Source organism: Dendrobates tinctorius, unplaced genomic scaffold (assembly GCF_039654945.1).
Source record: "Dendrobates tinctorius isolate UK_male_01 unplaced genomic scaffold, ASM3965494v1 ptg000103l, whole genome shotgun sequence".
Classification (NCBI taxonomy): Eukaryota; Metazoa; Chordata; class Amphibia; order Anura; family Dendrobatidae; genus Dendrobates; species Dendrobates tinctorius.
Genome location: NW_027361771.1, coordinates 38,703,583 through 38,725,580, shown reverse-complemented (window position 1 = coordinate 38,725,580; position 21,998 = coordinate 38,703,583). Strand labels below are relative to the sequence as shown.

Genomic DNA, 21,998 nt, shown 5'->3' with positions numbered 1-21,998 from the left:
GATTTTCTCAAAACACAACCCTCAAAATCCAACCCCAATGAAAGTCCATGGGGAATACAAGTCAGCATTGAGTGGATGAATGTAATCTGCTCAATTCCAACTTACAAGTTATTACACTAGGCCTTGGAATGACTATGCTAGGCCGTGGTATTTCAAATATGAGTATAGTAGGCCTTGGGCCTACTAGTATAGTCATATGTGAAATACCACGGCCTAGTATAGTCATACCAAGGCCTACTCGATTTTTACCAACCAGGATCTTGTTTCACGAAAAACAAACTGGTGAAACTTGACAAGTTTCAACAGTTTGTTTTTCATGAAACCAGATTCTAGTTGGTAAAACTAGAGTTATTACACTAGGCCTTGGAATGACTACACTAGGCCGTGGTATTTCAAATATGAGTATAGTAGGCCTTGGGCCTACTAGTATAGTCATATGTGAAATACCACGGCCTAGTATAGTCATACCAAGGCCTACTCGATTTTTACCAACTAGGATCTTGTTTCACGAAAAACAAACTGGTGAAACTTGACAAGTTTCAACAGTTTGTTTTTCATGAAACCAGATTCTAGTTGGTAAAACTAGAGTTATTACACTAGGCCTTGGAATGACTACACTAGGCCGTGGTATTTCAAATATGAGTATAGTAGGCCTTGGGGCAAGTAGTATAGTAATATGTGAAATACCACGGCCTAGTATAGTCATACCAAGGCCTACTGTAATAACTCGATTTTTAACAACTAGCATCTTGTTTCACAAAAAACAAACTGGTGAAACTTTTTAAGAAAGAAACTTATTTTTTAGACAAGTTTCAACAGTTTGTTTTTCATGAAACCAGATCCAAGTTGGTAAAACTCGAGTTATTACACTAGGCCTTGGTATGACTATACTAGTCCGTGTTATTTCACATATGACTATACTAGGCCTTGGGTTGGTTTTTAACATGTATTTACCCATCAGTGTGTGTGAGCGGCGCAAACAACATTAATGAAACTTTGTAATGGTGAACCACAAATGTAAATTTATTTTTAATCACAAAAATAAACCAAAAAATTATTTTTTCCGGCGTTTGGGGGCAGATGGTTTCAATTTGGGGATGTGCAGGGAATATGCAACACTTGCAGTTGAAGACGGTGTTTGAGGGGAAGGCGCAACAAAACTTGTGGGGGAAGGTAGTCCAGTTAAGGGAATTAAACTAGGAACACTTGGAGGAGAGGAAATCTGTTCAGGTACATTAGTTGTAATGGCATGTCGCCGTAGGCTTGTGTGCCTGGACCGACTTTGGCCCAATGCCCGCCTTGATAGATTTCGCCTTGAACTAGGGGCAAATATTGAGTGTAGGTCCCCCGTCTGCTGGTGTGGCTGCTGCTGCTGCTGAGGTGGCTGCTGCTGCTGAGGTGGCGGCTGCTGCTGAGGTGGCTGCTGCTGCTGCTGAGGTGGCTGCTGCTGCTGCTGAGGTGGTTGCTGCTGCTGCTGAGGTGGCTGCTGCTGCTGCTGAGGTGGCTGCTGCTGCTGCTGAGGTGGCTGCTGCTGAGGTGGCTGCTGCTGCTGAGGTGGCTGCTGCTGCTGCTCTTCGTTGGCAGTGCTCGTCCTTGCAGGAGGACTGGTGGCGGCAGTGATGGTCCAGGTTTGCGGAGTGGTGGTGGCAGGGCTACTACATGTTGTTGTAGCGGCAGGGCTGTTCCATGTTTGCCTAGTGGTGGCTGAGCTCCACGCATGCATGGGAGTGGCGGTGGTGCTCCAGACAGGAGCAGCGCTTGCCATGGTGGTGTCGGTGAAGTGACCAGCTGCACTCAGACTTGTGGTGGTGTAACGGTGGGTGTCCTGGCTTTGAATAGAGGTGTCCGTGCAGTGGTATGCAGCACAAGTCGGTAGTGAGGTGAAGCGAGTCAATGGTGGCACAGGTGGAAATGACACCACTGACTGCTGACAGTACCGATTATGCTGCATAGCCTGCAAGAAAGCATTGTTGCAGGCCTGCAGCACATTCAGCTGTTGCTCAGGACTAAGGTGTTCCGCCATGCCCTTTTCAATCTTACTAAAAAAATGGTGTGCTGGTCTGTTGAGGTCGGCCTCCAGACGGTCAAGGCGCTGTTCTACAGAATTGAAGCGGTGTTCAAAGTGGTTAAAACCACGTTCCATGAGTGCAAAACCGCTTTCAACTCTGTCGGACAGTGACTTGAGGCTGGAATTAAAGGCCTCGCTCAAATGCATAAACTCAGGCAAGACATTCCTGTCCAAGGCCCTCTGCCGCTGGCGGGTAGTGCCCGCATAGCCAGTGGCAGAGACCTGGGACAGGGGAACACCTGATGGCCCAGCTTCCTGGTCACCAGCTGTGTGTGTGGCTGACCTGCAAGGTGCTTCCTGGCTGTCGGATGGCTGGGACGGGTCAGAGGACGTCCGAGGAAGGACCGCTCCAGGGCCAGGTTGCAGGGTGCTGCTCCAGGTGCTGTGGAAGAAAGGAAAATCATTACTACCATGCCTTTACAAGAAGCATCAGCTGTGGATTAGAAAAACACAGATTAATAAAAATAAAAACCCAAAATTTATAATACTTACGATCTCGTGGCAAGGACCGGTCTTAGGAACTGCAACGCGTGATAGTGACGGTATCTAGTTCTGGTCCTTGACGAAGATCCACTGCGAACCTGGCCCTCAACACGAACATCACTGTTGAAGCGGTCCTTGATCGAACGCCAACGTGTTCGGACTTTGTCCACTGTTGGTAAAAAAAAAAAACAGTGCCGTCAAGGACAACAGTCACTGCGGCACAATATAGCAATACAATACTCAAAGCAGTCACTGTAGAGCCCGATGACACTGTTGGGTTTCCTGCTAGAATATACCTAGCACGAAACCCAACAGTGCCGTCAAGGACAACAGTCACTGCGGCACAATGTAGCAATACAATACTCAAAGCAGTCACTGTAGACCCCGATGACACTGTTGGGTTTCCTGCTAGAATACACCTAGCACGAAACCCAACAGTGCCGTCAAGGACAACAGTCACTGCGGCACAATGTAGCAATACAATACTCAAAGCAGTCACTGTAGACCCCGATGACACTGTTGGGTTTCCTGCTAGAATATACCTAGCACGAAACCCAACAGTGCCGTCAAGGACAACAGTCACTGCGGCACAATGTAGCAATACAATACTCAAAGCAGTCACTGTAGACCCCGATGACACTGTTGGGTTTCCTGCTAGAATACACCTAGCACGAAACCCAACAGTGCCGTCAAGGACAACAGTCACTGCGGCACAATGTAGCAATACAATACTCAAAGCAGTCACTGTAGACCCCGATGACACTTTTGGGTTTCCTGCTAGAATACACCTAGCACGAAACCCAACAGTGCCGTCAAGGACAACAGTCACTGCGGCACAATGTAGCAATACAATACTCAAAGCAGTCACTGTAGACCCTGATGACACTGTTGGGTTTCCTGCTAGAATATGCCGAGCACGAAACCCAACAGTGCCGTCAAGGACAACAGTCACTGCGGCACAATACAGAGCAGGGAAATACTCACTAAACGCCTTTTTGGAGGATGCTGTGGCGCTGTCCCAGCCATCCATCAACGCTGCGGCCACCTCATTCCATAGCCGCCGGGTCACCACAATGTCCTTGTACAGCCGGTCACGGCTGTCCCACAACGGCGAACGCTCCTGGACCAGGCTGATGAGCTGCTCATTATCCAGGTAGACGTCTTCATCCCGTTGTGGAACCTAGACAAAACACATTCATTAGAATAATCAAATTTAAATTGAATAAAAAGTTACAAAAAAAAGAAACATAAAAAAGAGTAAAAATAGAAGATAAAAAATAAAGAACATTACAAATCATTTGATACATACATTCCGTATCACCACCGGGACTTGGCTTCGCTGCTCCTGCTCTTCGCCCTCACTAGTCCCGTCCGCAGAAGATGATGATGACGATGTCTTAAAAAAGTTGAAAAAAACGTAAGAGATTTGGAGAAGCAGCAGATATACTTACCAGATGCACGAAAATAATCACCTCACGGTCTGCTTGCGCCAATTCCTGCCGCGATGGGGAATACTCGGATTCTGAAGACATACTGCATGTAAAAATAATAAAAATCATTAGTACATACATAATTTAAAAGGACAGGCATATAATGTAATATACTCACATTCTTCGCTGATAGAAGATGGGTTCCTTGTTGACTGTCTGCTCTCCAATCTGTCAGTGTAGTAGTGGCAGAGTTTTGGCAGGCACCTCCTTTATATAGACTTTTTTTTTTTTACTTTAGAAGATTATAACTAGTACAACAAGTGGACACCACCAAAAAAACTCAGCGCTAAAAAAACGCATACATGTGCATGCCAGTGCGCACGTATGCGCATCCATAGGCTATAATGGCCATTTTTAGCGCAAAACGTGCGCATACGTGCGCATGCGCTTTTTTGCAGGACCAAAAAATGCAACATGCTGCGTCTGTAAAATACAAACGCACACCCCAAAAAAACGCAGCGCATGAAAATCGCATACGTGCGCATGCCAGCGCGCAGGTATGCGCACCCATGTTAAATATAGGGGAAAAACGCATGCGCACGTATGCGTTTTTTTCCAGCGCAAAAAAACGCAAATGTGAAACCAGCCTAAGTTGTTTGTTGAGCACATTGTGCGGCTGCATGGCGTGTCTTTGAGTGTGGTCTCTGATAGAGGGGTGCAATTTGTGTCCAAATTTTGGAGGGAATTTTGTAAAAGTTTGGGTGTTAGCTTGTCCTTTTCCTCGGCCTACCATCCCGAGACCAACGGTCAGACAGAGAAGACTAATCAGTCACTTGAGCAGATTTTGCAGTGTCTTGCTACGTGTCAGCAAGATGATTGGTGTTCTTCGTTGCCAGTGGCTGAGTTTGCATTTAATAATCGGGTCAATCAGTCCACTGGCACCTCTCTGTTCTTCTGTAACTACGGTTTCCACCCCCATTTTGGTGAATTTTCCAGGCTGGATTCAGGATACCCAGGGGCTGATTCGGGAGTTTAATATACTACTTTATATGCTGTGATATATACTATGTGGGCTGCGTTATATACTATGTGGGCTGTGCTACATAATATGTGGGCTGCGTTATATACTATTGGAGGGTATATTACGTTCTATGGGGGAGGCTGTGTTATATACTATGTGGGGTGTAATGATACTGCAATTATGCCTACATTGAAAGTTGCCTTCAAGAATCTTCCATTCACACACTGAGCTCTGCTGCATCCATTAGAGCTGTAAAAAGACACGCTGGGGGATTTTTCGACCCCCTTCCCTCTCAGCTCCATCTCCCTAAACACTCTCTGTAATGTGAGATTCCAGTGTGTGATCTTGCCCCTCCCTCAGGAATGTGGTAATTATCACAATACAACCCATTGTCTCCAACATGTGATCTGTGGCTAAAATGGATGGGATTTAGAATCTAACCATTAGGGTCTAACTCAACACCAGTTTATGCTATGAATATGAAAATTACATATTTAGGACTTGCAATGTGTAAGCTACACTCCAGCGCCTTTTTCTAAAGTTTAGCATGAGCAGAATCCGAGAAATGGATTTCTCCTGAACCGGGTTGAATAGCCCCTCCACATTTAGAGTTGAAAGGAAGCTAATTATAAAAAAGATGATGGTTCTGTCGTTATTCGGTTAGGTTTTCACTCCAAGTTATGAAGCTAAGAGGTTTTCTTAGCAAGTTTCCATCCTGGCAGATAAAGGAGGGTTTCCATAACTTAGCTCCTTTAGTGATGTCACCACCAGGAGGTATAAGTTGGTCCCAGCTCAGTCTGGAGCTAGTCTTGCCTGGGAAACCTGAGATACAGAGAGTCTGTGATGCATTGCGATGTATCGCCCCTCCCACCAGCATCGTCTGCCTGAGATGACCTAAGCAATTGTAAGTGCTTCTCTACCTTTAATCCCTGTTATTTTGTAATTGTCTTGTACATACTTTGTCTCTTATTGTAAAATCTTTTTATACCTTCTGTAGACATTGCCTGCCTTTTTGGAGTAAAATATAAAATTCCTAGCTTCGTTTCTCCATGCTCTATAACATACAGTGGGGAAAAAAAGTATTTAGTCAGTCAGCAATAGTGCAAGTTCCACCACTTGAAAAGATGAGAGGCGTCTGTAATTTACATCATAGGTAGACCTCAACTATGGGAGACAAACTGAGAAAAAAAAATCCAGAAAATCACATTGTCTGTTTTTTTTTCATTTTATTTGCATATTATGGTGGAAAATAAGTATTTGGTCAGAAACAAGCAATCAAGATTTCTGGCTCTCACAGACCTGTAACTTCTTCTTTAAGAGTCTCCTCTTTCCTCCACTCATTACCTGTAGTAATGGCACCTGTTTAAACTTGTTATCAGTATAAAAAGACACCTGTGCACACCCTCAAACAGTCTGACTCCAAACTCCACTATGGTGAAGACCAAAGAGCTGTCAAAGGACACCAGAAACAAAATTGTAGCCCTGCACCAGGCTGGGAAGACTGAATCTGCAATAGCCAACCAGCTTGGAGTGAAGAAATCAACTGTGGGAGCAATAATTAGAAAATGGAAGACATACAAGACCACTGATAATCTCCCTCGATCTGGTGCTCCACGCAAAATCCCACCCCGTGGGGTCAGAATGATCACAAGAACGGTGAGCAAAAATCCCAGAACCACGCGGGGGGACCTAGTGAATGAACTGCAGAGAGCTGGGACCAATGTAACAAGGCCTACCATAAGTAACACACTACGCCACCATGGACTCAGATCCTGCAGTGCCAGACGTGTCCCACTGCTTAAGCCTGTACATGTCCGGGCCCGTCTGAAGTTTGCTAGAGAGCATTTGGATGATCCAGAGGAGTTTTGGGAGAATGTCCTATGGTCTGATGAAACCAAACTGGAACTGTTTGGTAGAAACACAACTTGTCGTGTTTGGAGGAAAAAAAATACTGAGTTGCATCCATCAAACACCATACCTACTGTAAAGCATGGTGGTGGAAACATCATGCTTTGGGGCTGTTTCTCTGCAAAGGGGCCAGGACGACTGATCCGGGTACATGAAAGAATGAATGGGGCCATGTATCGTGAGATTTTGAGTGCAAACCTCCTTCCATCAGCAAGGGCATTGAAGATGAAACGTGGCTGGGTCTTTCAACATGACAATGATCCAAAGCACACCGCCAGGGCAACGAAGGAGTGGCTTCGTAAGAAGCATTTCAAGGTCCTGGAGTGGCCTAGCCAGTCTCCAGATCTCAACCCTATAGAAAACCTTTGGAGGGAGTTGAAAGTCCGTGTTGCCAAGCGAAAAGCCAAAAACATCACTGCTCTAGAGGAGATCTGCATGGAGGAATGGGCCAACATACCAACAACAGTGTGTGGCAACCTTGTGAAGACTTACAGAAAACGTTTGACCTCTGTCATTGCCAACAAAGGATATATCACAAAGTATTGAGATGAAATTTTGTTTCTGACCAAATACTTATTTTCCACCATAATATGCAAATAAAATGAAAAAAAAACAGACAATGTGATTTTCTGGATTTTTTTTTCTCAGTTTGTCTCCCATAGTTGAGGTCTACCTATGATGTAAATTACAGACGCCTCTCATCTTTTCAAGTGGTGGAACTTGCACTATTGCTGACTGACTAAATACTTTTTTTCCCCACTGTATCTGCACGTCTCTGAAGTGAACTACGCTACTAATTTGGGTTGGCTTCGGACCCCTTTATTAATTGAGAAATATGAATTAAGAAATCGGAGCTGGTGGCAGTGAAGTGTATTCTGGGCTAGTTGGTCAATGCTGGCAGTGATGGAACAGGTTTTATAAGCTTATTGTCTGGCTGCGGCTAGGATTAGTTATAATTCCCTTGCTGCAGCATGCCTAATATCCAGTACACATCCAAGCAGGCCCGTCTGGCGACTAATTATCCTAGGTGCAGTTCCCTGTGACCTGAGGGTAAGGGGGTGCCGGAGAGCTGCGAGTTCCAATGCGGAACTGGAAAGTGGGATATACATATATCCCAGCAGTTCTTGACATATTGGTGGCAGAGGTGGGATAACTAACATAAACCCCCCTGCGGTAAATTGATAGGTCAATAGACTAGCTTGCTGTTTTTTATCACATTGGTGGCAGTGGTGGGATAACTAAGATAAGCCCCCCTGCAATTGTGATATTCGTGTGAGAGGTTTTCGTGACAGGGGGTATATTATATTCTATGGTGGAGGCTGTATTACATACTATGTGGCTGTGTTATATACTATGGGGGCTACATTATATTCTATGGGGGGCTACATTATATTCTATGGGGAGGTGGACTGTATTATATTCTATGGAGGGCTGTATTAGATTTTATGAGGGCTGATTGCATCATACTTTTTGATGGGGCTACATTATATTCTGTGGGGAGGTGGACTGTATTATATTCTATTCGGGGCTACATTATATTATATGGGGGGCTGTATTATATTTATTATATTCTACGAAGGGTGATTGCATCATCCTCTAAGAGGGGGCTACATTATAATATATGAGGGGACTGCATTATATTCTATGGGGGGTTACATTATACTCTGTGGGGTGGTTGCATTATACCCTGAGGTGGCTGCATTATACTATATGTGGGCTGCATTGAACTGTATCAAGGACTATGAGGAATACATTATACTATGGGGTACTATGGGAAGTGAATTGTACTACATGGATGACTATGGCGGTGCATTATACTATATGCAGCACTGAGGAGTGTATACTGTGGAGGATTGAGCTGTGTATTTTAATATATGGAGGACTATGAGGAGTGTATTATACTATATGGAGGACTATGGGAAGTGTATAGTACTATATGGAGGACTGAGGCATGTATTATACTATATGAAGGACTATGGGGCACATTATAGTATGTGGAGGACTCTGGGGTGTGCATTTTGCAATATTGAGGACTGCGGTGCACATTATAATATATGGGGGACTATGGGGTGTATTATACTAAACAGGCAAAAGCTGCATAATCATCGAGTGATTGGATTGTTTATGCCTTGAACAAAAATCATTGTTCTCAGCAGCACACTTCCCCGATGTAAACTGTAGGTGTGCTGCTGATAACATGATACTGCATGGGGACAGATTGATCTATTAGTGATTGTTCTGTCCCCATCATTCTTTCTCAGAAGGTGGAAAGAGGCCAGGAAACAAGTGTTGAACGATTTCAATATTGTTGATCACGCTTGTTTAGCGGCCTGAACTGAGTGCACGTAACTACAACCGAAATGCTTCTGTGTGATATGCAATATGTTAGCATTTGGGGCCCCATGGGGCCCCATTTAAACTTTGCCTAGGGCCCCACTATGCCTAAAACCGGCCCTTTATGCCACATTACATTAAAGCCTACATTTGACAAGGCAAACACTGTGATTGAAAATTAAATCTTTTATTGTGTTACTTTGCAATCATTGATGTCACTAGACGGTGGCGCAGCTGCCGTGACCAATACCGGCGTGAGCACCAGCAGCTGGCCACGAGTAATGCTGAGGACACAAAAATGAAAATGCATACATTATGACAGATTAAATTTTCTGACTCCCGTTATTGATTTAAGACAGTAAGTGCATGCATGACCCCACATTTTACACATGGCCTAACAGGCAAATCTTAATATTTTTCTTGTTTCAACTTTGTGCTAAAAAACAGAACTGACTCGAACCTTACCAAGCGGGAAACTGCTTCGGACTCCGAGGTAAACATCAACCCAGTTGGTGAAGGTGAAGAAGATGGTGGCCCATCTTCGGCAGCATCATCCTCCACTCAACCACCACCACCAGCAGTGCCTTCTGCACAACAGGAGGGCAATCCAGATGACGAGGACCAAAGTAGTAGTCCAACATTACCCCTGGACACTTCACCCCAGGCTGCCGCCATCCCACGCCATGGCCGTTGCAGGAGGGAGCTTGCGACCACCGGTAATGAGCCAATATTAAACAAATGCCCAAATAATCACTTCAGGAATAGCTCACAACATTACTTAACAACACGAAAGAACAGATCCAAGAGTATAATTCCAAATAAAATCTATATTTTATTGAAAAACATTTTTATATTAAAACCAAACAGACCACTAAGCAAATAGAGAGGAGCAAGATGACTGACATGTACCACTATAAAACTTACATGAACCCATAGAAAATGCCAAATCTATATCAGCCAAATAACATGTACCCAAATGGTACTGCCTAATCAGTGATTTAATGGCATTATAACAATGACAAATGAAGTACAGAATACTTAAATAAGTACCTATAATAAAGACCTATAAAATTTTTCATCATCTGACATATACAACAAACTGCAAATGCCAGGAATCCAGGAGGAGCAGGCACTATCAGTTACTGAGCCACCTCCCAAACGTATGCCATCACCTCAGCCACAGCACGCCACAACCCAACATTGGCCACCACATGGGAAATTTTCGGATACAGCTGCACCTGCCCAATATGACCACTTGAGCAGACCCACTGTTGAACAGTGGTCCCAACATGGGTATGCTCAATATGACCATTTTGAGGGGTATGAACAAATGGTCCATGCCACTGCACAGGATTACCAACATCCTTATCATACTGCACATTACCATGCTCCCCAACAGTTACCTTCCTTGGTCCGTAATCTTGGATCATCATCCATCTCTCAGGGTCACACTCAGGTTGCCACACAAAGTAGCCAAACGTCTCATGCTGTCCTCCCCCCATCACCACCACCAACCTACCATAATTTGTAAGTTTGAAGTTTATGTAGGCCCAGTTATAGTGGCCCATTATGCCATATGCTTTGTGGACTGCTGGAGGTCATTTTGCAGGGCTCTGGCAGGGCTCCTCCTGTTCCTCCTTGCACAAAAGCTGGGGTAGCGGTCCTGCTGCTGGGTTGTTGCCCTCCTATGGCCCCCTCCACATCTCCTGGTGTACTGACCTGTCTCCTGGTAGCACCTCCAGCCTCTGGACACTACGCTGACAGACACAGCAAACCTTCTGTGCCATCCTGGATGAGCTGCACTACCTGAGCCACTTGTGTGGGTTGTAAAGTCCGTCCCATGCTACCACGAGTGTGAAAGCACAACCAACATTCAAAAGTGACCAAAACATGAGCAAGAAAGCATTGGTACTGAGATGTGGTCTGTCATCCCCACCTGCAGAACCACTTCTTTATTGAGGGTGCCTTGATAATTGCCAATAATTTCCATCTGTGGTCTATTCCATTTGCTCAACAGCATGTGAAATTGATTATCAACCAGTGTTGCTTCCTAAGTGGACAGTTTGATTTCACAGAAGTTTGATCCACTTGGAGTTATATTCTGTTGTTTAAATGTTACCTTTATTTTTTTGAGCAGTGTATATATATTTGAGAGAAAAAGATAGCAAAATAGCCGTTAATTTATTTGTTGGCTTTTGTAAAATAATTGCAAAAGCCAACAGGATATGAGACATGGTTTACATACAGTAAACCATTTTATTTCATGTAGTTTTTTATATGTCTTTGACTAATAATTAGATTAGGGTTTGTGTGAAAAATTTGGGACATGTAGGTATATATATATATATATATATATATATACAGTCATGGCCAAAAGTATTGACACCCCTGCAATTCTGTCAGATAATACTCAGTTTCTTCCTGAAAATGATTGCAAACACAAATTCTTTGGTATTATTATCTTCATTTAATTTGTCTTAAATGAAAAAACACAAAAGAGAATGAAGCAAAAAGCAAAACATTGATCATTTCACACAAAACTCCAAAAATGGGCCGGACAAAAGTATTGGCACCCTCAGCCTAATACTTGGTTGCACAACCTTTAGCCAAAATAACTGCGACCAACTGCTTCCGGTAACCATCAATGAGTTTCTTACAATGCTCTGCTGGAATTTTAGACCATTCTTCTTTGGCAAACTACTCCAGGTCCCTGATATTTGAAGGGTGCCTTCTCCAAACTGCCATTTTTAGATCTCTCCACAGGTGTTCTATGGGATTCAGGTCTGGACTCATTGCTGGCCACCTTAGAAGTCTCCAGTGCTTTCTCTCAAACCATTTTCTAGTGCTTTTTGAAGTGTGTTTTGGGTTATTGTCCTGCTGGAAGACCCATGACCTCTGAGGTAGACCCAGCTTTCTCACACTGGGCCCTATATTATGCTGCAAAATTTGTTGGTAGTCTTCTGACTTCATAATGCCAAGCACACGGTAAAGCAGTCCAGTGCCAGAGGCAGCAAAGCAACCCCAAAACATCAGGGAACCTCCGCCATGTTTGACTGTAGGGACCGTGTACTTTTCTTTGAATGCCTCTTTTTTCTCCTGTAAACTCTATGTTGATGCTTTTGCCCTAAAAGCTCTACTTTTGTCTCATCTGACCAGAGAACATTCTTCCAAAATGTTTTAGGCTTTTTCAGGTAAGTTTTGGCAAACTCCAGCCTGGCTTTTTTATGTCTCGGGGTAAGAAGTGGAGTCTTCCTGGGTCTCCTACCATACAGTCCCTTTTCATTCAGATGCCGACGGATAGTACGGGTTGACACTGTTGTACCCTCGGACTGCAGGGCAACTTGAACTTGTTTGGATGTTAGTGGAGGTTCTTTATCCAACATCCGCACAATCTTGCATTGAAATCTCTTGTCAATTTTTCTTTTCCGGCCACATCTAGAGAGGTTAGCCACAGTGCCATGGGCTTTAAACTTCTTGATGACACTGTGCACGGTAGACACAGGAACATTCAGGTCTTTGGAGATGGACTTGTAGCCTTGATATTGCTCATGCTTCCTCACAATTTGGTTTCTCAAGTCCTCAGACAGTTCTTTGGTCTTCTTTCTTTTCTCCATGCTCAATGTGGTACACACAAGGACACAGGACAGAGGTTGAGTCAACTTTAATCCATGTCAACTGGCTGCAAGTGTGATTTAGTTATTGCCAACACCTGTTAGGTGCCACAGGTAAGTTACAGGTTCTGTTAATTACACAAATTAGAGAAGCATCACATGATTTTTCGAACAGTGCCAATACTTTTGTCCACCCTCTTTGTTATGTTTGGTGTGGAATTATATCCAACTTGGCTTTAGGACAATTCTTTTTGTGTTTTTTCATTTAAGACAAATTAAATGAAGATAATAATACCAAAGAATTTGTGTTTGCAATCATTTTCAGGAAGAAACTGAGTATTATCTGACAGAATTGCAGGGGTGTCAATACTTTTGGCCATGACTGTATATATATATATATATATATATATATATATATATATATATATACTAGATGGTGGCCTGATTCTAACGCATCGGGTATTCTAGAATATGTATGTAGTTTATTTATGAAGTTTTAATAATAATGCAATAACTCACCCCCCAATCCTGATATGCATGGTCCTCTCACCCCCAAATCCTGATATGCATGGCACCCCTCCCCCCATCCTGGCATGCATGGTCCCCTCACCCCCAATCCTGATATGCATGGTCCCCTCACCCCCCAATCTTGATATGCATGGTCCCCTCACCCCCAATCCTAATATGCATGGTCCCCTCACCCCCCAATCCTGATATGCATGGTACCCCTCACCCCCCAATCCTGGTAAGCATGGTCCCCTCACCCTCCAATCCTGGAATGCATGGTCCTCTCACCCCCCAATCCTGGTATGCATGGTCCTCTCACCCCTCTTTCCTGGTAAGCATGGTCCCCTCACCCCCCCTTTTCTGGTATGCATGGTCCCCCTCACCCCCCTTTCCTGGTATGCATGATCTTGTCACCCCCCTTTCCTGGTATGCATGGTCCCCTCACCCCCAATCCTGATATGCATGGTCCCCTCACCCCAAATCCTGATATGCATGGTCCTTGCACCCCCCAATCCTGATATGCATGGTACCCCTCACCCCCCAATCCTGGTAAGCAAGGTCCCCTCACCCTCCAATCCTAGAATGCATGGTCCTCTCACCCCCTAATCCTGGTATGCATGGTCCTCTCACCCCTCTTTCCTGGTAAGCATGGTCCCCTCACTCCCCTTTCCTGGTATGCATGGTCCCCCTCACCCCCCTTTCCTGGTACGCATGGTCCCGTCACCCCCCTTTCCTGGTATGCATGGTTCCCTCACGCCCAATCCTGATATGCATGGTCCTCGCACCCCCCAATCCTGACATGCATGGTACCCCTCACCCCCCAATCCTGGAATGCATGGTCCTCTCACCCCCCAATCCTGGTATGCATGGTCCTCTCACCCCTCTTTCCTGGTAAGCATGGTCCCCCTCACCCTCCTTTCCTGGTATGCATGGTCCCGTCACCCCCCTTTCCTGGTGTGCATGGTCCCCTCACCCCCCTTTCCTGGTATGCATGGTCCCCTCATCCTCCTATCCTGGTATGCATGGTCCCCTTACCTCCCTTTCCTGGTATGCATGGTCCCCCTCACCCCCCTTTCCTGGTATGCATGGTCCCCTCACCCCCCCTTCCTGGTATGCATAGTCCCCTCACCTCCCTTTCCTGGTATGCATGACCCCCCTTTCCTGTTATGCATGGTCCCCCTCACCCCCCTTTCCTGGTATCCATGGTCCCCCTCACCCCCCTTTCCTGGTATGCATGGTCCCCTCACCTCCCTTTCCTGGTATGCATGATCCCCCTCAGCCCCCTTTCCTGGTATGCATGGTCCCCTCACCTCCCTTTCCTGGTATGCATGGTCACCCTCACCCCCCTATCCTGGCATGCATGGTCACCATCACCCTCACCCCCCTATCCTGGTATGCATGGTCACCCTCACCCCCCTTTGCTGGTATGCATGGTCCCGTCACCCCCCATCCTGGTATGCATGGTCTCACTTAAAATAAAAAACAGTTATATACTCATGTTCCGACGGCGTCCGATCTCCTTTCCATGCGCCCGGCCTCGCGGTCCCAGTAATGCCTTGCGGCTTAGAGTGCTGATGACGTCGCGCTCTCACGAGAGTGACGTCATCTCCGGTCTAAGCTGCAAGGCATTACTGGGACCGCGAGGCCGGGCGCGTGGAAAGGAGATTGGACGCCGTCGGAGGTGAATATAACCTTTTTTATTTTAATTCTATTTTTTACAGATTAAGTGCTGCGCCTGCCTGAGCGCTGAGCCCGACTGCGCCTGACGCTGATTGGTCGGGGCCTGGAGGTGTGGCGCCCCCAGGGGTATGGTCACCACACTGGCCTTGCCTTCCTCCAGGGGAGGGTAATGCCAGGCTTGGAAGCAGTGATGGGTCTCTCCAGCTGTTAACCTAATGCATGCAACACAGTTCCACTCCAAGCCAGCAGGGGAAACTCTGAACCTGCAAGAAGGGGAGGGGGTGCTCCCTGAGGGCTGAGAGGAAGGAGTGGTCAGTTAGTTGAAGGAGGTCCACGTGTGCAGACGTGTGGAACGAAGCAGGAGGTTGAGCTAGGAAGGAGAGCTCCCTCAGCTGAGAGCGTAAGAACTGGAGCCTGGTCTCCACGGTGGTACGGATACTAACGGTCCTGCCACAGATACCAGAGGAGTAGGAGGCTGTAAATGCCCTGCTCCCATCAGAGACTTGGGACACAACAGCAATTGAATAGAGAGCCAGGACTCAGGAGAGGAGTCCCCGAGAGAGGCTACAGCTGTCTGTCATACAAGTATAGTTCTAGGAACATCTGAAGAGGCATTTCAGAGTAACTAAGTACTGGGGTGCTTCACACCACAAGGCGCTAGGAAGGAGACTGCACAGCCCTTCTGCTGAGAGAGAATCCTGATCTGCTTCCAGGCTAACCTGCTCCAACACCATCTGTAATCAGGATCCTAGACTGTATATACTAAGTAAAGGTACAGAAACTGCAACCGCTGTGTCTTGTATGCTCCCTACGCTTCCAGCACTGCTACATCCCCGTGCTGGTTATATCTACACTGCCCTGGGACTACAGCTTCACCTGTGGGGAGCTTTTACATCTTTGCTGCACCCTACCATCAGTCCCAGCGGATCTGTATGCAGCGTTGGCCTAACACCATACTTGCCAAACACCACGGGTGGCGTCACGAACTATACTACCATTAACTAAAACTCCCATTGCTTGGGCGCCCAGGGCCACGGACCGGGTCACTGCTGCTGTGACACATTCCCCCTGACACCGGCCCGGTACCGAGTACCCCACAGCCCTGGGAGGGCGACCCAATTTGGCATCACGAACAGGATTACGGAGCCCGGTATCCCCGAGTCCTGTGTGCCATAGACTGTGATTGTGAACTGTGTGATATTGGCGCCAATTGCCGCCATTGCCACGCTGCTTGTCGCGCGCGGGAAGAAAGAGGTGGGCCTTCGTGGGCGGAGCCTGCAGCAGAGCGCGAAGAAGTGAACTGCCGCGTGAGAAGAGAGGACAGCGCACGGGAGGAGGAGGAGCAGAGGCCTACAGCCCGGAGAGTCGGGCCAGTGAAGCGGCCGCCGGTGAGCTCACACAACCCCCCCGGCCCTGGCTAACGTTAACTAGGGGGGGAGAGGATGTCCACGCCAAACGGCGATGCAGCGGCAGGTGCTGCTGCCAACCCCGCGGTACCGCCAGGAGGAGCACCCGCCGCAGCGGTCCCCATAATGCCACTATCCATGCCCTACATACCAGGAGCTGCCTGGCTACCGCAGTACTTGGGTGAGTCACACACCCTGAGTGAATTTAAAGAGAGACTGTGCAGCTTGTTTAAAGTTTACCCTCTGTCTGAAGACCAGAAAGTGAATATCCTGATTGGACAGTTAACGGGTGCCGCACTGAGGGAGGTGAAAGCCTGGCAGGACACTGATAAAGAGACTGTTGCAAAGGTCCTGGCCAAACTGAAGAGCACCTTTGACACTCGTACTGCAGCTGAAATCAAGATGCGGTTCTTTGGCTGTAAACAGAGGCCACAAGACAGTATCCGGGATTATGCCCTCAACCTGCAGGAGGCGCTACGAGCAGTTAAGCAAGTTGATCCTGACAGCGTAAAGGAAGAAGATAAACTGTTGAAGGAGCAGTTCGTTGAAGGACTCCTATCTAGTACCCTCAGAGGACAGTTGCGTATTATAACCCTGCAAAACCCTGATCTGGACTTTGCTGAATTTAAGTACAGGGCTATTCGGGTACTGCAGGTGTCCACTGACAGCCGTCCAGCGCCCCCTAGGCGCCCAGCGATTACCTACCATCAGGAAGCAACGTCTTTCCCTTCCATCCCTGTGGAGGCTGATGCACAGACTCTGGCTAAAGATCCAACTGAGGAGCTGCGTCTTCAAGTCCAGGAGCTGACCAAGGGGATGGCTGTACTTACCAAAACCATGCAGTCCCTGCAAGTGTCCTCCAAAGACAAGATCCAGCTTGCTTCCAGTCCAGAGGATGTCCCGTGGCTCCGGAGAAGGAGAACCCCGCCACTTCGAGGAAGAAGCAACGATCGCTATGACCAGGACAGACGTCCCATCTGTCGTCGCTGCTACAAGGCAGGTCATCTTGCAAAGTACTTTCCTTTAAACGAGCAACCCCTGGGGCAGAGGGCCAACCCCCTGGAGTAGGTTCACCAGGCCCAAGGAACTGGAGAGCCAAGTATGTGGGAGGGAGACCGATCCTTCCTGTGGTGATTGACGGCATCCCCATGAACGCTTTGTTGGAAACTGGCTCTCAGGTGACCACTATGCCGTACGTTCTGTACAAGAGGTACTGGGCTGTTTCTGAACTCACCCGTGACCCAACTGATGAACTAACAGTAGTTGCTAGAAATGGTCATACCTTGCCGCAGATTGGATGCAAGGAAATTACTGTTAAGGTGGGGCAGGTAGAATCACAAGGTCTGATAGTTGTTGATATTGATCGACGTGAATGTAATCCCATGATGACTCTTGGTACAAATGTAATTGAAAATTGTCTGTCCGAGGTTATTGTCTTGTTGCAACAGGTGGCTGAGACTGCTGGTTCTGGTGGACAACGAGTCCTGCAGAAGGAGATCCGAGCCCTAATGCAAAGACAACAGGTAGAACTCTCTGGCGGAGAGATTGGCAGCGTCAGAGTGAGTGATGCTTTCCCCATTGTAATACCGCCCAGGAGTGAAATGTTGATATGGTGTCGGGCAGCTATAGGCCTTAGAGGGAGGGATTACCAGGGATTGGTGGAACCAGTATACTCCGAAAGCAGGCCCACTGTCCTGACAGCAGAGGGATGGTTGATGTACAAAAGGGGAGAGTACCTGTACACCTTTTGAATTGTGGGGAGAAGGAAGCCACAATACCTCGGTACGCCACAGTTGCCAAGCTGCTCACTGTTAATAACAACTCATTGCAGGCAGCAGAGCCCTTGGTCTCTTCCGACCAGGTGGAGGACAACGGCTCTGGAAAGCAGCTAGAAGAGTGGTGCCAGCAACTGCAGGTGGGAACTGACTCTACACCTTCATTCCAGAGAAATGGTGTCTACAGAGTGACACAAGAGTATGAGCGGGTATTCAGCAAACACCCACTAGATTTTGGGCAGGCAAAAGGGGTTCAACATCATATCCCCACTGGAGACCATCCACCCATAAAGGAGAGGTACAGACCTATACCCCCAACACAGTACCAATGTGCTAAGAGTATGCTGAAAGAGATGAAGGAAGCTGGGGTTATCAGGGACAGTTGTAGCCCATGGGCAGCTCCCATCGTTTTTGTAACGAAAAAGGATGGTTCCATGAGAATGTGTGTTGATTACAGGAAAATTAACAGCATTACACATAAAGATGCCTACCCATTACCTAGGATTGAGGAATCCTTAGCTGCACTTAAAACCGCTATTTACTTTTCCACCTTGAATCTCACCAGTGGGTATTAGCAGGTTCCCGTGGCAGAGGCAGATAAGGAGAAAACAGCATTTACTACTCCAATGGGTCTCTGTGAGTTCAATTACATGCCATTCGGGCTCTGCACTGCTCCAGGAATATTTCAATGGCTGATAGAGTGTTGCCTGGGACACATGAACTTTGAGACAGTCCTGTTATACCTGGATGATGTCATTGTTTTCTCCAAGACCTATGAAGAACATCTGGAACACCTGGCTGAAGTATTTGAAGTTTTGTCCAATTTTAGCCTGAAGGTGAAGCCTTCCAAATGCCACCTCCTGAAACCTAAGGTACAGTACCTTGGTCACGTGGTCAATGCAGAAGGTGTGGCACCAGATCCTGACAAGGTCACAGTCATCCGGGACTGGAAGAAGCCCAGCAACCTCCACTAGGTACACCAATTCCTTGGACTGGTAGGCTACTACCGGAGATTCATCAAAGGCTTTACTGAAATAGCTACCCCGATGCAAGACCTTCTGGTGGGGCAGTCCAAGAAAAGTAAACAGAAGAATTCCACGTTTGAATGGACTGAATAATTGGAGACATCCTTCACCAGATTGAAGATGGCCCTCACCGGTGACGAAGTTCTGGCTTACCCAGATTATGACAAACTCTTTGTGCTGTACACGGATGCCAGCAACGTGGGATTAGGAGCAGTACTGTCGCAGGTACAGAACGGAAAAGAGAGAGTGATCTCCTACGCCAGCAGGAAGCTGCATCCCACTGAGAGGAACCCGGATAATTACAGTTTTTTCAAGCTGGAGTTCCTTGCCATAGTCTGGGCGGTCACCGAAAGGTTCAAGCATTACCTAGCTTCTGCCAAGTTTACAATCTTCACGGACAACAATCTGTTGACCCACTTGGACACTGCAAAACTGGGTCTCCTGGAGCAGCGGTGGATGGCTCGGCTGTCTAACTACGAGTTTACTATCAAGTACTGAGCAGGGCACAAGAATGCCAATGCGGATGCGCTATCCAGGATGCCTAATCTGCCAGATGCAGGAGAAGACCCAGAGTCTCTGGAAGAGATAGAGTTGCCTCTCTTCCACCGACCACTGGCGGCCCAGCGTGCTCAGGGGGTGAGAGACAGGCGGTCTGGCTTGAAGGAAGTCACCCTGAATCCATTGCCCCATCATGACTGGGCCAAAGCGCAAGATAATGACCCGGCAGTCCGCCTGGTGAAGGAGCTACTGCTACAAGCTGACTCACGCCCAGGTTCGAGTGCTCCTGAAGAAACCCAGCAGTTGTGGAAGGAGAAAGACCGGCTGTTCATATATGAAGGGAAGCTATGTCGGAGGAGTATCAATGTCCGCACTCATGAGCTAGTCTGGCAGGTGGTGGTCCCAAAGAGAGATGCATCAATGGTCCTGGAACCATACTACAATGGAGCTGGACACTTCGGATGGAAGAAGTTGGAAACGTTGCTCCGAGAGAGGTTCTACTGGACTCGCATGAGGAAAGCCATTGAGAGGTGGTGCTGGGAGTATGGACAGTGTAACCTGTGCAGAAAGGATAGAGACAGCCAGAGAGCTCCTCTGCAGCCCATCATCACCAAACAGCCACTTGAGTTGGTGGCCCTGGACCATATGAAGCTGGTTCCTAGCTGGTCAGGTTACCTCTATGACCTTACCATTGTGGACCACTATTCAAGATTCCTGGTGGTTGTGCCTGTCAAAGATCAAACTGCCAGAACAGCGGCCAGAGCATTCCAACTGCACTTCTGTAGACCACATGGGTACCCTGAGAGAGTGCTTACTGATCAAGGACCGGCTTTCGAGGCAGAAGTGTTTCATGAGTTCTGTAACCTGTATGGTTGTTAGAAGATCCGGACATCACCATATCACCCACAGACCAATGGCATGTGCGAGAAGATGAACCAGGTAGTGATTGACCTGCTGAAGACATTGCCCTTGGAGGAGAGAAATCTGTGGCCCAGAAAAGTTGCCAGATCTGGTAGACCTCTACAACCATATTCCCGTGAACACTACCAACTGTACTCCAGCATACCTGATGAGAGCCAGACCTGGTAAGCTGCCTATTGACTTGGACATGGGAGTCCTGACACCTGAAGTGGTGTCCCCAAATGCTGATTGGGACACGGAGAGGCAGCAACAGTACAGAAGAGTTCAAGAATGTGTGGAGAAGAGTTTGACCCAGGCAAGACAAAAGCAGGAGAAGCTTTACAATCAAAATGCACCTGCCATTGCTTTGTCACCGGGGGAGCAAGTCTTGAAAAGAAAGAGAAGATTGCATAAATTTGATGATCAGTGGGAAGCTGAACCTTATACCATCCTGCCCTCGAACTTTGATAATACTAAGGTGTGCCTTGTGAGTAAAGATGGAGGGGAGACCTCAGCAGCGGTATCGAGAGATCATTTGAAGTTGTGTACTGACCAGTTGAAGGAAAGGAAAGAAGAACCAGATAACATCCAGCCCATAGCTGAAGAAGAGAAGGTCAGCACCGTGCTTGGAGAATTCCCTGCGAATGGGACTAGAGTGAACGATGCTATAGTGGTGCCAGTGTTGCTGTTTCCCCAATTGGTAGCACAGGAAGACGTGACTCAAGAGAATCAGGAAAATCGGGTAGCAGATGTCACACCAGCAGTGGAGCCAGAGAACCCTCGCCCTGCCAGTGGTGAATCTGTCGTACCTTTGGTGAGTCTAAGAAGTCACAGTCAGTCCAGTATCCCTGTGTTACAAAGAACCCCCAGTAGTGTATCCAGTACATTACCCACTGCACCAGTCTTACGCAGATCTACCCGCACCACACAAGGCATACTACCAGTTAGATACCGTATATAAAGTAATGTAATTGTTGAAATTTTGTAAATATGTAACTGTTTTCAAGTTTTGTGCCTACAGGTAACCTGTAAGAGTTCCTTTGAGTGCTCTTGTTTTCTTTATGGACACTGAACCACAGGACTTGTATATTGTCAAAAACTTTCACCATTTGCCCAGGAATGGACCATGGACATTGATGCTGGACTTATCATCATAGGACCATTTTTGAGCTCCTGGTGTTTGTACATTTTTACCATTTTCAAATCTTGTACAATTATTGTTGTTTATACGTTATATATGTTGTTTTTCATGTTTTTTGTTCAGCCCAGGAGTGCTGACTTGCACTAGGGGGGAATGTGGCGCCCCCAGGGGTATGGTCACCACACTGGCCTTGCCTTCCTCCAGGGGAGGG

The 21,998-nt window shown here is 47.0% G+C and overlaps 1 protein-coding gene across 1 annotated transcript; it reads right to left on the bottom strand.

Moving 5' to 3' along the window:
• Nucleotides 1–1,016: 1,016 nt before the first annotated feature.
• Nucleotides 1,017–4,116, bottom strand: LOC141100059 (uncharacterized). The gene is made up of 5 exons (XM_073588254.1): nt 4,024–4,116; nt 3,861–3,947; nt 3,536–3,731; nt 2,561–2,720; nt 1,017–2,450 (listed from the first exon to the last, which is right to left on the bottom strand). The coding sequence occupies exons 1-5, from the start codon at nt 4,108–4,110 to the stop codon at nt 1,055–1,057; spliced, it is 1,926 nt and encodes a 641-aa protein (XP_073444355.1). The 5' UTR covers nt 4,111–4,116; the 3' UTR covers nt 1,017–1,054.
• Between the last annotated feature and the right edge of the window lie 17,882 nt (nt 4,117–21,998).

Bases quoted from the DNA above. Each gene is read 5' to 3' on its own strand.
- LOC141100059 (XM_073588254.1), bottom strand. From the start codon at position 4,110: ATGATTTTTATTATTTTTACATGCAGTATGTCTTCAGAATCCGAGTAT. The intron at 3,948-4,023 runs GTGATTATTTTC...AACTTTTTTAAG, and splicing joins TGGCGCAAGCAGACCGTGAG to ACATCGTCATCATCATCTTC. The intron at 2,451-2,560 runs GTAAGTATTATA...TTTCTTCCACAG, and splicing joins CCGGTCCTTGCCACGAGATC to CACCTGGAGCAGCACCCTGC.